We start from the raw sequence: 14,454 nt of genomic DNA, 5'->3' as shown, positions 1-14,454 counted from the left end.
GCTGTATAGCAAATGAAAAAATACAATTTCTTTACTATGCAAGTTCAAAATGTGTTATAATATTTGTTTTTTTATTTAGCGCCCCTTTACAACATATGCTACAGGCCCCGCACTAGCTTAATCCGGCACTGGTAGTAGCGATAGACAAATTATGAGGTGATTGGCCGCCGGTGAGCGAGATGACCTGGACCAAATCTGTGCTGGATCTTCAACCTGCCAGTGCAGACGAGGGGCATTGAGCAGCAGCAGCAGCAACAGGAGCAGCAGCGGTATCCAGTTGCCCGTGCGTGCGTGGGCAAGTGGCAGCGAGGGCCGTTGGTGCCTCTCTGCGGCGTGAGTGGCAGCCGTGCCCACGTGACGTGCGCGTTCTTGAGTCTGGCACGGCTCAGGTCACGGCGTCCCAGCCTATCGCCGACGACTGGGCCACTTCGCTTGGCCACGGAGCTGCAAAAAATAAAAAAACGTCCTGCTGCGTCCCACGCATCTACATCCAGGCCTCGAGTCCAGAGCCAAATAGGCCAACAAAGCGTGAACCTGGTTTCTGGGCATGTGAAGTTATTTATTTTAGGACAACAAACTGACCCTGAACGCCTCAATATTATAAAATATTGGAGGTTAAGGGGGGATTCAACCTGGTCAGCGCGTGGATGTATGACCCCCGCATGCATACCAGGTGCTGTGTCACTGCAAGAGGTCCCAGGATTTGGCAGAACAGCAATGGGTGTGGACCACAGAATTGTCTCACTCGTTGAATTGAGCCGGTGGATCTAATCTATGTGTGCGGAGCTTTCAGTGTTACCCCCTGCCCGCATATGTGTGGGAGCCAGACCCTCGTGAATGGCATTGGCCAAATCATCCCAATGCAGGATCGCCCTTGAACCAGTCTCGAGACTCATTGGGTTAATTGGCATTGATATTATTATTTACAATCTTAGAGGTGCTCTGCGATTGCATGGTAGGTAGGCTCAAGACTTTCCTCCTCCGTTTATGGGTGCCTCCTTTCACACATCAGTCGTTTATCTGAATCAGAATATTTATTTATACTGGAAGAATCCGATAAGTGATAAAGCATTTTTTTTACAGATTTACAGTAAATCAATAGATATCACCGTGTTCTGTGGTTAGTTGCGAAACACGTTTCCTCTTTCTTGTACAGCTCTTCGAGATGCAGCTCCATTTAGGTGCTCTTTAAATCCAATTTGCATTAACCAAGTCAGAGGCCATCCAGTTAAGGATCGTTTTGCTCAAGTCAGCGATATATTTTCAGGATGCCGTTGAGAGCGAATGAAAATGTGTACGTCGCGGTGTCTGCACCGCACGTTACTGGCACGCCATGTTTTCATAGCAAAAGCTTGCAATGTGCAGTGCTTTAGATTCAGAAGACGCTTCAGCATTGTAATGTAGGCAGGAGGCATGAGACTCCCAAGGTTACGTGAAGCATCTGGCTAATGGAAAAGCAACGTTTTTAGATTTTTAAAAAGCCAAACAAAATTAATCCCGCATATCGCTCGTACAGAAGTTAAATAAATTGTTACAAAACCGGTGCAGTCTTTTTCTATGTAAGCGCTAAAACGGTACGTCTTGAATGTTAGTGTGTATTATTCCGCTTCTTTACCCAGGAAGCCTACTGCGTTTCATGACCTTTATCTCTGAGATTGATCTGATTGCTCTGGCTCAGGAACGTAGGGCAGTTCTATTATTTTTTTTAAGGTGATGGGCCCAGGAATGCATTGCTGGGTGGACCGTGCCTTATTCCCAAAAAACAAATCTACCCACAATGCAATGTGCAAGCAACATCATATAATTTTACTTTTAATGTAAGCATTATTTACTTGACTCATACGTTTTGATTATTGAAGGGTTTGTCTGTTAAATAGGTCATATTTGTGGACTATTCATATGCCAATTTTAAAAAAGGGTAATCTTTTTTTTAAATGTAATTCTTATCATACCTCATGGTGTAACTTGCAGTCTTCAACTCTTGTCCACTATCTCTGTGGCCTCTCAATCTGCTAGGAAGAAGGGGCATTTCCTGAAAAGTTACCTATTATATATGTGTCCTTGAAGGCCATAGTTATTTGCGAATGTGAGTTTTTCATAGATGGGATAGATTGTAGCCAATGGCTAAAGTTAAAGGACATTATATTAAACCCCCTGCAGTATACACCGACTTTACAGACTGAGATAAAAAAAAACATTACTTAATTTGTTCACACAACCTTTCCCCGACCTGAATACACACCAACCACATTATGAGGCTAACAACTGAAGGGCCTCATTCGTAAGCGCTGACAGAACCCGTTTCTGGTTATTTCCCAGTCAAATCTTGAACATTATCTACAATTTGGCTGCCTTTCTTCTCACACGGGAATTACACCCCCCTCGTGGTCAGTTGCATTAAGTAACTAAAATTGTAATTTTATCTATCTGTAGTGAGTCCAACCGAGTCGCAGACGTTATTCTTAAGAGGCAACACATGTATTCGCAACACGTATATACAAAGGGGTAACTGCCCCTTTACCAGATACAGCCTAGGGTGGTGACCACCCAGCTAACTACACTATATGTAGGAGTTACAGCTACGATGGGTCGACCCTCGGGTCCCCGACCATGTGTTGGTGCCTCTTCAGACGTAGGACCTAGAACGTAGAGCTTCCAGCTTGTAGACGTGGAGCTTCCAGCTTGTAGACTGGAGCTTCCAGCTTGTAGAACTAAGCGACCCCGGTCCCCCTCAGGGACCCACCTTATATCCTCCCGGGTCGGGGCCGGCTTCGCCCTCGGCCCCGCCCGCCTTCTCGAGCGTTCTAGCTCCCTCTCGAGAGCTCTCCCCGGACACGTGATCACCCCCTAGCCCCCCCACCTGGGGCCCTCCTCTGTGGACACTCCGGATCACGTGTCTACGGGGTCAACCAGAGTGCCATGGCCCGGGGCAACCCTGTCCCTGGGCTGACACTCTCCCGCTCCCCCTTGTGGGAGCCCGCACTGCACGCCACGCGTGGTGCCCGCGCTATCCCAGCGCTCACCAAGCCCCGCTAGTGCTGGTACTACACCCACCGACGGGGTGTACGCGATGACGGTGTATCGCACGCCGTGCTGTGCTAGAGCCGGCCTCACTCTGCAACACACCCGGTGCTGTCCGTGACGTAAGTGCAACGCACGCCGCGGCCCTCTCGGGCCGGCACCATCCAGTGACATCCCCGATGTCACTACAGATCCACATCGAGGGTCAACACTCTTTGAAGAACGATGCGCAATATCAGATGAGACAGTGGCGCGTGAGCAACTTGCACAGCAAGGACGAGGCCATGAGAAGGAGAGCTTATTACAGTTCACCAACCCAACGAGGCAGACATTTGGGAGCCAATTAACACGCTCAATAATCTACCGATGTCGCCACCGCAAGCAATTACTAGGTTTCCATTAAGAAGTCGGAGAAATAACCAATTTGCATATAATTTGCGCGGCTTTTAGTCACATACGTTGAAGATATTCACATTTTTTTCCCAACGTGGAATTGTTTCTCGTTTATGGTCTATTGGTTTCGGTGTTCTATGATGTATGCAGTGTTTACAAAGCCGTTTACTGATTAGAGCTACTGTTTGGTTGTAGTCTGTGACATGTTTTCTAGATCAATGCAATGTATTCAAACTACACTACCTGATTATATATGTCTGTGATCTACAAAACTCATCACATGTAGCAAAAAAAACTCAACACTCATCAATAACACTGCATTAAAAAGAGAAAATAAATGAGTGACGTTTTGGGCAGTCACCCTTCCGCAGGGCACACAACAGAGGCCAGGGCTTATTTCACCTTTCTCTTCTCCTGCATCCAAAATGCATTTCGTGCCTGAAAAACATTTTTTTTAAGTGGAAAGTTATTTTTTCCTGGTCGCTAGAATAATAGAAGTTCGGTACCACGCGTGCATTTTAATCCATCCTTTAGATTTGCTAAACAATCTTAATCGTGTAAACTGCATGTATGAATATTTTACAAATTGGTAGCTGGGGGGGAAATCCCACGGTGATTTGTTTGTGCTTTTTTAGCCAAGATGTGAATCTTTTCTCCGATTAAGGAGGATTAACATTTTTTGTTTAATTCTGTAATGATTGATGTGTGTCTGTTCTCTCGCCTGCTTGAAGCCTGGCAAGATGTTAACTACCTGGCCTGGTATTCAGGAGGTCGTGGCTTCGATCCCGCCTTTGACGCCTGCTGCTGTATATTTGGAGTTTGCATGCCTCTCTCTCCCCGTGGACACGTGGATTTTTCTCCGGGTCCTCCCTTTTTCCCCTCCACATTTAGAAACACGTGTTTATAGTATTTGGCTGCTAGGAATTTACGCGTGATGAGCCACTTCGTTGAGCTATCATTTGTGGCCAGGTCGCTTCTGAAAGATAACTATATATCTCTGTGGGCCTTACCTGTGTATATAAAAGTAAAGTGTCAAGAGTGAGCAGCGGTGGCAACCCAAGATTAATTTCTATCCACGTGACTTTACCGAAAGAACCAAAGAGTGTCGATTCCTGCAGTCACGAAAGCTTCAAATCAAGATTGAATTTCCTCTCACGGTCAACATAGATGACGATTATCTGAACCGTTTGTGGCTGGGTCTCTCCTTGGTTGACTGAGCCTCAAATGGAGTATCCGATGTGTGGTGTGTAAACATCGCCACGAGGGAGACAAATGCTGCTAGAATATTTGCTACTTGTTCGTGGCACTTGCCCCAACAGTCCGTTGAAGGCTATACAGGGGATCTTTGACTATTTTTTGCCATTAGACGTGATTCATAGGAAATGAGAAAACCAGGAAATTATCTGGCACAAAGCAGCAGAATTGTATAACACGTAGGCTTTCGCGACTAATATCCATAATAATAACAAAAAACGTTTATTATGGAGCACAATTGTAATTCATCAGTGCAGTCTGTCTGTGAGACACGTTTAAGAGTGTGTGAGAGGTTTCGAGTAGATGCCCTTTTGGGGGCACTGGTGTTTCTCTGGGCCCTGCTAATGACCGCCACTTATTTTTTGTTTGTTTATATTACAATGCAAATAGAACAGTGTGGAGCGATTTTCAGGGTAGAGAATGTTAGTGGTGATGGGATGCAATTAGTGGTACCCTAATTATAACCACAACCCATGCTTGCAAACATGACCACGTCAACGGTATCCAGCCGCCGAGCAAAGCTTGCAATCAGAAGGCTCCGAGTTCAAACGCACGGTTACCTGTCACTTATTTTCCTCCTCGAAATGCATGGCGCTCTGATATCAATTGCTCAAGGGCACCTTGTACATTTACATTTATTGCTCCTCACTTTTCAGGAAGTCAACGGTGGTGTTATATGGGCGCCATGGTGGCGAGATGTTAATTGCCTCGCCTGGTAGGCAGGAGGTCGTGGGTTCGATTCCGACCCTGACGCCTGCTGCTGCATATTTGGAGTTTGCGTGTCCCTCTGTCTCCCCGTGGTTGCGTGGATTTTTCTCCGGGTCCTCCGGGGTTTCCCTGCACATTTAGAAACACTCGTTTGCAGTATTTGGCTGCTATAAATTCCCACATGATAGGCCACTCCGTTGAGCTATCATTTGTGGCCTGGTCACTTCTGAAAACGAGCAATATAGCTCGGTGAGCCTTACCTGGTAAGATAAAAAAGATATAGTTTATGTGATGGTCATCAATGTACACCAGCCCCCCGAATTAGGAATGGGGATCACCACCACCACCCTCTTGCCAGCAGCCACTCAGCCGGCTATAGACGTGGGGGACTTTAACAGCGCAACTCACACAGTGAGACTAACTCAGAACATGACGAAGCCGGAGAGAAACTCCAGGGACAGTCATCGGGCACGAGACGCGTTCCTTGTATCCGTATGTGGCTAATCGTGGTAATCGCACCTCCGATTAGCACGGTTGGCTACGTACGGTGCGAAAGAAGTTCAACGTGCTACATACACACAGCACCCTGCGCAGCCGGGCACATTCCACTCAGCCCGGTGGGGAAAAAGCCAGCATTGTAACCCAGACGTTACGCTCTGTGTGTCAAAGGATAAGAGCGGAAAAGCACGAATTGTATCGCGAACAATGAGAGGCAATTTCCCAAAGAGACAGCACAGACCGGCAGCAACGGACACATTGAATTACCGATGTGGGTCATGACCTCTGCCCTTCGGTATACACAGTTACACACATTCCATGCATACTATTGGGTGTTTCCCTGTAGCATTTGGAGGCTGCACAAATTCAACTCGTACTCAACAGTCGAGGTGTATGGTATCCTGTGCAGCAACACTGCTGCACGGCATCGTACTTATTGCGCTGTCGCTAACAATCGTCTTATCGGCGTCACCATCAACGAAAGTCATTCCGTGCAGGGCTGCACGCAAGCGACACGCGCTGGGCGAGTGTGCGAGTCGAGGGCGTTGCGGGTCGGTGACCCTGGAGCAGCAACATCGACATCTGCACGCATCTCGCGGCGGCGGCGGGGAGGAGGAGGAGGTGGTGGTGGTTGGTGGTGGTTGGTGGAGGTGGAGTCACTCGGCACCCGGAGGACGCCGCCCTCCGCGCTCGCTCCCTCAGTGCGCGCGCGCCTCGGCAGCGAAGAGGACCACGGGCGGAGAGTAAAGACCCGCGCCGTGTGGGTGTGGTGAGACACGTGGAGGGGTGGTAGAGACGTGTAGGAGTGTGCGTTGCTTGTCTCGAGTGGGCGTCTATCCGTCAGCGTTTCCATCCCGTCCTAAATGTGCCAACTGTGTCCTTGGCTCCAGTGAAGGAGGAGGAGGTGGTGGAGGGGGGTGTGGAAGCCCCCCCAGGTGTTGGGCATCTGCCAGTCATCTCGCTCGCTCAAACCCGCGACGTCTGCTCCGTGACGCCTTCAACGTCCACACGCGCCTCGCCGTGGTGATGCCATCGTGCTTGGTGGCTAATTGCGGCTGCTGCTGTCGTTGTTGTTGTTGTTGTCGTTCGTTCCGTGCAGGTGCAGCCGGAGCCCTGCAATGTCTCTGGCGGTGACCGTCCTCTGCCTTCTGCTCGTCTTCGGCGGCCTTCAGTACCTGCTGGGGCTGCGGCGCAGGTGAGAAGACGGGAAGTTGGTGGGTGCTTCTGAATGGCGATGATACTTTAATAATATTAATAATAATAGACAGTAATTATTAAATTACCCAGGGAAACCCGAAGACTATTTCAGGAGGGTCCTTCATTTGGGGATATTTGTGGTCAACACCAATGTACAGTGTGTGCGCGCGTGTTTGTTTTCATCTATGGGAGGAAATAAGAGAAGCCGGTAGTAACCCAGGCAGAACAGGGGCAGAACATTCCAAGGAGTTCTGATGTCAGAGCCTCCAGCGGCATGCAGACGTGGCCTCAGAATAGATTGTGGAGCGCGCTCGTGTAACAAACCATGAAGGCACTGCCCGGAACCCCAGAGGACATCCACAATGACATTCCTCGGACGAGGGATGGAGACGTCGTTGGCTCTAAAGAGCGCCACAGCAGATCTCGAATCCCTGGCGCAGCTAGCACCATGTCAGGATACCAAAACAAAAAGTCGCGGTGCTTCCTATGAATGGAATCGCGGAAGTTTGCGCAGACACAGTCGCTGTCTTCCGATGCCCTCCGCCGTTCAAGTGGCGGTCTGTGAAGATGAAAGCCATGCTGCCCCACGGCGTGATGTCAGGGCCAAGACGTAGCGCCTCCGATTTGGCACGGTTTGGCTACGTACGGCGCGGAAAAGAAGTTCAACAGACACACACAATAGTGTGTGTGTGTGCTCTGGGCAGTGACTGCAAGCAAGTGTGTGTGCAATAGGTGTGTTGAACTTCTTTCGCGCCGTACGTAGCCAATCCGTGCCAAATCGGAGGCGCTACACGCCGTGGGGCAGCATGGCTTTCCTCTTCACAGACCGCACTCGAACGGCGGAGGGCATCGGAAGACAGCGACTGTGTCCGCGCAAACTTCTTTCGCCGCCGTGCGTAGCCAACTGGGCCAAACCGGAGGTGCAAGTGGCCGGCTTCCTCGGTCTTCTGAGCCATTGGAAGGATATCGGTGGCTCGCAAAGTCTCGACGAAACAACGACGAGAGGGCGACCGGCACGGGGGGGGTGGCGTTGGCATCGGGCTTCTCGCAGTTGCAAAACGGCACCCAGTTGCACAAACGTGCTCGATGGACAAGGTCGTCGCATTAGCGGAACGAATAATGGCCGCTTTATGGTGAACGTAGCCGCTTGAGAGGATGTGTCTCTTGCTCCCTCGGGGAGCCCGTAGACTTTGATCCAAATGATGGGATAATAACTACATTGGCAGTGGTGCACTAAGCACACGTAACAAACAGACGAAAAAGCTCAAGTTTAACACGTCTAAACTAAACACAGGTAGAGTTTGATTTGGGCCTTATAGATTCTAGGCTGCTGATAGTTTGCAGAGTTTCCAGGCTTCTTTCAATAGCTTCATGAGACCCTGTGTAGATAACCGTGTTTTCTCGTGCAGTTCCCTCGCCTCTGCTGCTCGCTTCCTGACCGCTGTTCTGTCTTGCCGGCGGTCTTCTGTAGTAGTCGCGGAGTTCTGTGGAACTCCTCCGGATTTCTGAAGCACTGTGGTGGGTCTACGCACAATGAGGCGTGCATCCCCAGGAATAGACTTTTGAGGAGTATCCATCTCAGAGGGTGTAATCCTAAACTTTGCAGCGGATGTAGGGGACAAGTCATAGCTGGTAGAGTCGGATGTAGAATAGTGGCAGAGCAAACCGAGCAGAAGACACGATTCGGGCCTAGTGCACGGATCGATTTACGCCGCAGAAACTCGATTGACTACATCATGGGAGTTATCTTGCCAGTATCAACATATAATAATAGGTGTTACCCTTTCTGGCAATAACACAGTTGTGTTAAGTTGTTAAAGCACCAAACAGAAATCTTTTGCAATGAATCATGTCGATATTAACCACATATACTTGTGGTGAACATGCAAACAAAAAACATGCTCTGACAGTATATGATGCATTGTCTTTGAAACTGATTGGTCCACACCAGAGACTCGGCTCTAAAGAAAGCTGTCTCTGGTGTGGACCAATCAGTTTTAAAGACAATGCATCATATACTGTCAGAGATATGACTCTGAACACATTTGAACAGAGTCAGTCTGGTTTCCAATGTGACTTCGCGTGGAGTTTTTTGTTAATCTCGAGTGAGTTTGTGAAATTGTACCTATTGGACCCTCTTAAATGTGCCTGATAAAAAGGACAAACACATAGGCAAGCGACGTTTACCATTTCTATTGGAAATGGGAAAACATGATTCGATTTACCACGGGGTTTCCAGGAACACATTATGTCGTTAAAACTGAGATCGCCTGTATATATATTTTAAAGTATATAATATGAAAATACCAATATGTAGAGTTAGATTCATGAGGGGAATTGTCTGCAGAACAGATTAAACTTGCCTCGAGACATAGCCCGGGAGACAGCTTTCACGGGGATGTATTTAAATATCTATATATTTTTTTATGAAACAATTGTATATAGCTTGATATATCCAAGTGATACGTCTCGCTTCACTCTAGCAAAACCACGTGCAGGGAAAGCAACTGTTGGCTTCGTTCCAATGAGAAGATCCCCGTAGCTGATAAAATACGTTTAAAGTTAACGTCTTGAACGTCATGCATTTAAGACAGATGTCAAACATTGCAACAGTTTCCCAGTGTCGCAAGACGACCCCATTGGATTGCCGATCGAATTTTCCCACCATTCAGCACTTTTAAAGTATCTGCCCCTGTGTTCGAGCTGTGACACCAGGGAGAGATGATCTTAATCTGTTAAGTGGGTTTTTTTAAAATCTGTAACTCAAGGGGAAGAGTCCCTATTCTGCATCGTGGTGGAGCTTTAGAATGGGGGAGAAATTGCATAAACCCTCCATCGTGGACCCTGGGAGGGAGCGGTGGTATAGCGCGGTTGGCATGGTCCCCGGTGCTCCGAATGAAATGTACCCATCTGTCCAGCACCCATCACCGTTATATACAGAGATAAAACAACTCTTGTACAGGCGCTTGGTGGAATATTACGTCGCAGGATCGTGGATTGGCTACAATGAAAGATGGATAATGCCATTGTACCCATTGTCTGCTCACGTCTTAAAACAACATTCGGTCAACGGACTCGGATTGTCGACAGCCTCGATCGATTCACTAATTGATTGCAGCTTTAGAAAATTGGTGTGTGCCTGCAATGGCAATATTGGCAGAGCATGCCCTTGATTACCTTGGCACGCTCACAGTGCTTTGTTTAAGAATGACCAACAGTTGACCTTACGTGTCAGCTAGCCAGCGACATGCCATAATAAATCCAACGGGACCCGCGGTTGGAAGCTGCTCAGCGGAGCGCGCGTGTCACTTTCTTTGCTCTGGACTAAATCAAGGACGTTGCATATCTCCACGTGATGTGGTTGTTAACAGTGGATCATTCCCCATGCTGCTGCTGCTGCATTTGGCGCGACAGACACGCAGTCACCACAGCAGGGGGCTTTCTCTTCTCCACTCGCTTGTAAAGACGGCGAGGAGCCACGGCTCATTCGTCGCCGCATTGCGTGACGAATGTTCGTGATCCCCGATTGGAATTCGACAGAGGGTAGGCCGAGTGAATAGGTAGCGGGGTCTGTTTGCAGTCGGCTCCCGGGCTAAAGTGTGAAGCGGCACGATGCTACGCGCCCGCTGTCATCAAGGATTTGCCCTCTTAGTTGCTCGCGCGGTGAAAATGGGTCGTGCACCAGGACTTGCAATCGAGAGAGCGCCGGTTCGAGGCAATCTCGAGAGCGCTGGTTCGAGGCGATCTCCCGGCGTGGCAGTTGAAACAATGGGGGCAAGGTTCTTAATCCCCCCACCCCGACCCCATTACCCACCTCTGCCTGACCCAGCTGTGTACAGCCAATCAGCAGGTCGGGTGCGGTGGGGTAAAGTATGGGTACTTCCACCTCTTCTATGGAAGAGTAGGCCAAACAAAAAAAACCTGTATCGAGGGGATGCATTGATATTTAACTTTTTTCGCACCGTACGTAGCCAACCACGCTAACGGAGGTTGCGGATCTATGTAACTCGTGGACTGGAAGACGTGAGCAAGCCCTTGCAAGGGTTGCACGTATCCCTCCAGCTCTGCCACGTTACACACTTCACCCACTCGCGTTCGGGGCCCCACTACGCGGGAGGTGGGACGGAGATTCTGTGTGCCCCTTGCCCCAATCCCCTCTGCACCGCACACACCGTGTCCACTCCGCAATCCGCAGAGCACTGGCGCTCATCCCCCCAGTGGGGGCTGGGGGGGAGGGCTAGGAGGGCTGGGAGGGGGGGCTAGGAGGTGGGGGGGTATCCCACGTGTAATCTGTTGATGCAGCTTTCTTTCCGCTCTTTTGCTTCGGCTCGTGAGAAAAGTACAAATACTGCAGGGCTGAAGTAGTGCACCTTCCACACCGCGGTTTACCCGCCAAGCCGCGTGGTGACTCTTGCCAGGAGGGTCCCTGCTCCATGAGCCGCCTGCTGCACTGCAGCCGGAAATTCCGAACCCTGCTGCTGCTACCACCACAGCAGCAGCAGCATCGGCAGCAGCGATACGAGAAGCGGCAGCGTCAGAATCAAAGCAACATGCCCAGCGGCAGTCGCAGTATTATCGGTGGTAGTGTAGTGGTGTCATTTCACACGGACAACTTCTTTTTTTTCTCCTGTGTCACGTTATTGGTACAGAACTCCTCGCGTTCAACACCACGTGACTCCGTCGCAACTCTTCCTCTTGTACTCCTCGTCTGCTCCGCTCTGCTCGCTCTCTCTCCGCTAGCCTGCTATGTTGCACTCTGCTCGCTTCTCCACTGCTAGCCTCTTAATATACACTCTGCTAGCCTCTCTACTGCTAGCCTGATCACACTCACTCCTCCAACCTCGCCCGTGCCTCCAGCAGGGGATCAGCCAACACCGCTGGAGAGGACGAGGTGTGGGGTCCCGGACTTTTCTCGTAATTCTCTCTTGTCTTCACTCCAACCAACTCTCCGCACATCACCTTATAACCCCTCACTCATTAAGAGACCTCAAGTAGCCCTCTTTGAGCCGTCGCTCACGTGGCGTCTCCGCCACGCTTATCGCCTCCATCTCCCGCCTGCGAGGCGCCTACACCGTGTTTGCATTTGCAGGCAGCCAATCACCGCGATGCATCTTAATTGGTCGCCTCTCTCCCTCTCTGCACCTGTTCGCCCTGACGTGACCTCACTGTCCGCAGTTGACACGTGCGTGCACACTGCAAAACCCCCGCGCGCTACTCCACTACAGTAGTAATAGTATTATCAGTGGTAATAGTATTAACAGTAGTCGTATTATCAGTGGCATTAGTAGTATTAACAGCAGTATTGTCAGTGGTAGTCGTAGTAGTATTAACAGCAGCAGTAGTAGCAGCAGTAGTGGGACTGGAGCAGCAGTAGCAGCAGCAGCAGTAGCGTCATCAGCATTAGTAGTCTTGCCAGCAGAAGTAACAGTCGTATAATTATCAGCAGCAGCAGTAGTTCCAACAGTAGGTGTCGTGCAGTGAGTCACAACAAGAGATTAGAAGACTCCCGTGGCACTTGTACGAGGACGGGGACCCCAAAGAGGCAGCAGCTGCACGTGGCGGGCAGAGCGGGCGGGCGGTGGCGCCGCGTGGGCGACTTGGGGCGGCATTGGAGCGAGGTGACTCGGGTCCGAGAGGGGGGGGGGGCTCGGGCATGGGAGTAACGGGAAGGGGAATGCGGGGGGTGGGGGCTGGGGGGGGAGTAACGGGGTGGGAGAGTGAATGCGGGCTGGGGGGGTGAATGCGGGCTGGGAGGACTCTCCTCTGGAGATGGAGGTCAGCGGAGTTTGCCAGAGCGTGGGAGGAGGATACCAAATCGGCAGACTGCAAGTCGCTTGTGTTTATTGGTTTCCGCTGCGGCGATACACGGCAGCCACTTGGCAGTTCGGGACGAAACAGCGACTTGTTGCCGGATTGGAAGCCAACTTGAGAGAGCCTCCGTTCAACCGATTCTTATTTTTCACAACTTTATTGTTGTTGCCTACAACATTTCCTTCCCGGAGCACCCAGCCCGTGTCTCAACACCTCTTGATAAACCATCTCCTCCGCTCTCCCTGCCAACAAATCCTTTTGGGGTCCCCTCCCCCCATTCCTCTCTCCCCTTTGTTGCGCCTTCCTTGCCCAGCGCCCGCCACGACCCCTCCGGGGCGTGGTGCCTCGCGTCCACCCAGTCCTGGATGTGTCCCCACACGACCTCCAACAGCAGCAGCAGGAGTAGCAACAGCTGCAGCAGCAGGAGTAGTAACAGCTGCAGCAGCAGTAGTAACAGCTGCATCAGCAGGAGTAGTAACAGCTACAGCAGCAGGAGTAGTAGCAGCTACAGCAGCGGGAGTAGTAACAGCTACAGCAGCGGGAGTAGTAACAGCTACAGCAGCATGAGTAGTAACAGCAACAGCAGTAGGAGTAGTAACAGCTACAGCAGTAGGAGTAGTAACAGCTACAGCAGCAGGAGTAGTAACAGCTACAGCAGTAGGAGTAGTAGCAGCTGCAGCAGTAGGAGTAGTAACAGCTGCAGCAGTAGGAGTAGTAACAGCTACAGCAGTAGGAGTAGTAGCAGCTACAGCAGTAGGAGTAGTAACAGCTGCAGCAGCAGGAGTAGTAACAGCTGCAGCAGCAGGAGTAGTAACAGCTACAGCAGCAGGAGTAGTAACAGCTACAGCAGTAGGAGTAGTAACAGCTGCAGCAGCAGGAGTAGTAACAGCTGCAGCAGTAGGAGTAGTAACAGCTACAGCAGTAGGAGTAGTAGCAGCTACAGCAGTAGGAGTAGTAACAGCTGCAGCAGCAGGAGTAGTAACAGCTGCAGCAGCATGAGTAGTAACAGCTGCAGCAGCAGGAGTAGTAACAGCTGCAGCAGCGGGAGTAGTAACAGCTACAGCAGCATGAGTAGTAACAGCTGCAGCAGCAGGAGTAGTAACAGCTGCAGCAGCAGGAGTAGTAACAGCTACAGCAGTAGGAGTAGTAACAGCTGCAGCAGCGGGAGTAGTAACAGCTACAGCAGTAGGAGTAGTAACAGCTGCAGCAGCAGGAGTAGTAACAGCTGCAGCAGCAGGAGTAGTAACAGCTACAGCAGTAGGAGTAGCAGCAGCTGCAGCAGCGGGAGTAGTAACAGCTACAGCAGTAGGAGTAGTAACAGCTACAGCAGTAGGAGTAGTAACAGCTGCAGCAGCATGAGTAGTAACAGCAACAGCAGTAGGAGTAGTAACAGCTACAGCAGTAGGAGTAGTAACAGCTACAGCAGCAGGAGTAGTAACAGCTACAGCAGTAGGAGTAGTAACAGCTACAGCAGTAGGAGTAGTAACAGCTACAGCAGCAGGAGTAGCAGCAGCTACAGCAGCAGGAGTAGTAACAGCTGCAGCAGTAGGAGTAGTAACAGCTACAGCAGTA

The 14,454-nt window shown here is 50.3% G+C and overlaps 1 protein-coding gene across 1 annotated transcript in view; it reads left to right on the top strand.

Annotated features, from left to right (window-relative positions):
* Positions 1 to 6,535: 6,535 nt before the first annotated feature.
* LOC144718554 (uncharacterized) overlaps positions 6,536 to 14,454 on the top strand; it is a 41,638-nt gene continuing 33,719 nt past the window's right edge. The window contains exon 1 of the mRNA XM_078593924.1: positions 6,536 to 7,069. Coding sequence (XP_078450050.1) covers positions 6,993 to 7,069 — 77 coding nt within the window. The 5' untranslated portion in view covers positions 6,536 to 6,992. The remainder of the gene's footprint in view (positions 7,070 to 14,454) is intronic.

Source organism: Lampetra planeri, chromosome 5 (genome assembly GCF_965212315.1).
Source record: "Lampetra planeri chromosome 5, kcLamPlan1.2.h2, whole genome shotgun sequence".
In the NCBI taxonomy this organism is placed as follows: Eukaryota; Metazoa; Chordata; class Hyperoartia; order Petromyzontiformes; family Petromyzontidae; genus Lampetra; species Lampetra planeri.
The sequence above is the reverse complement of the archived record's forward strand: the minus strand, read 5'-3'. Positions and strand labels throughout refer to the sequence as shown.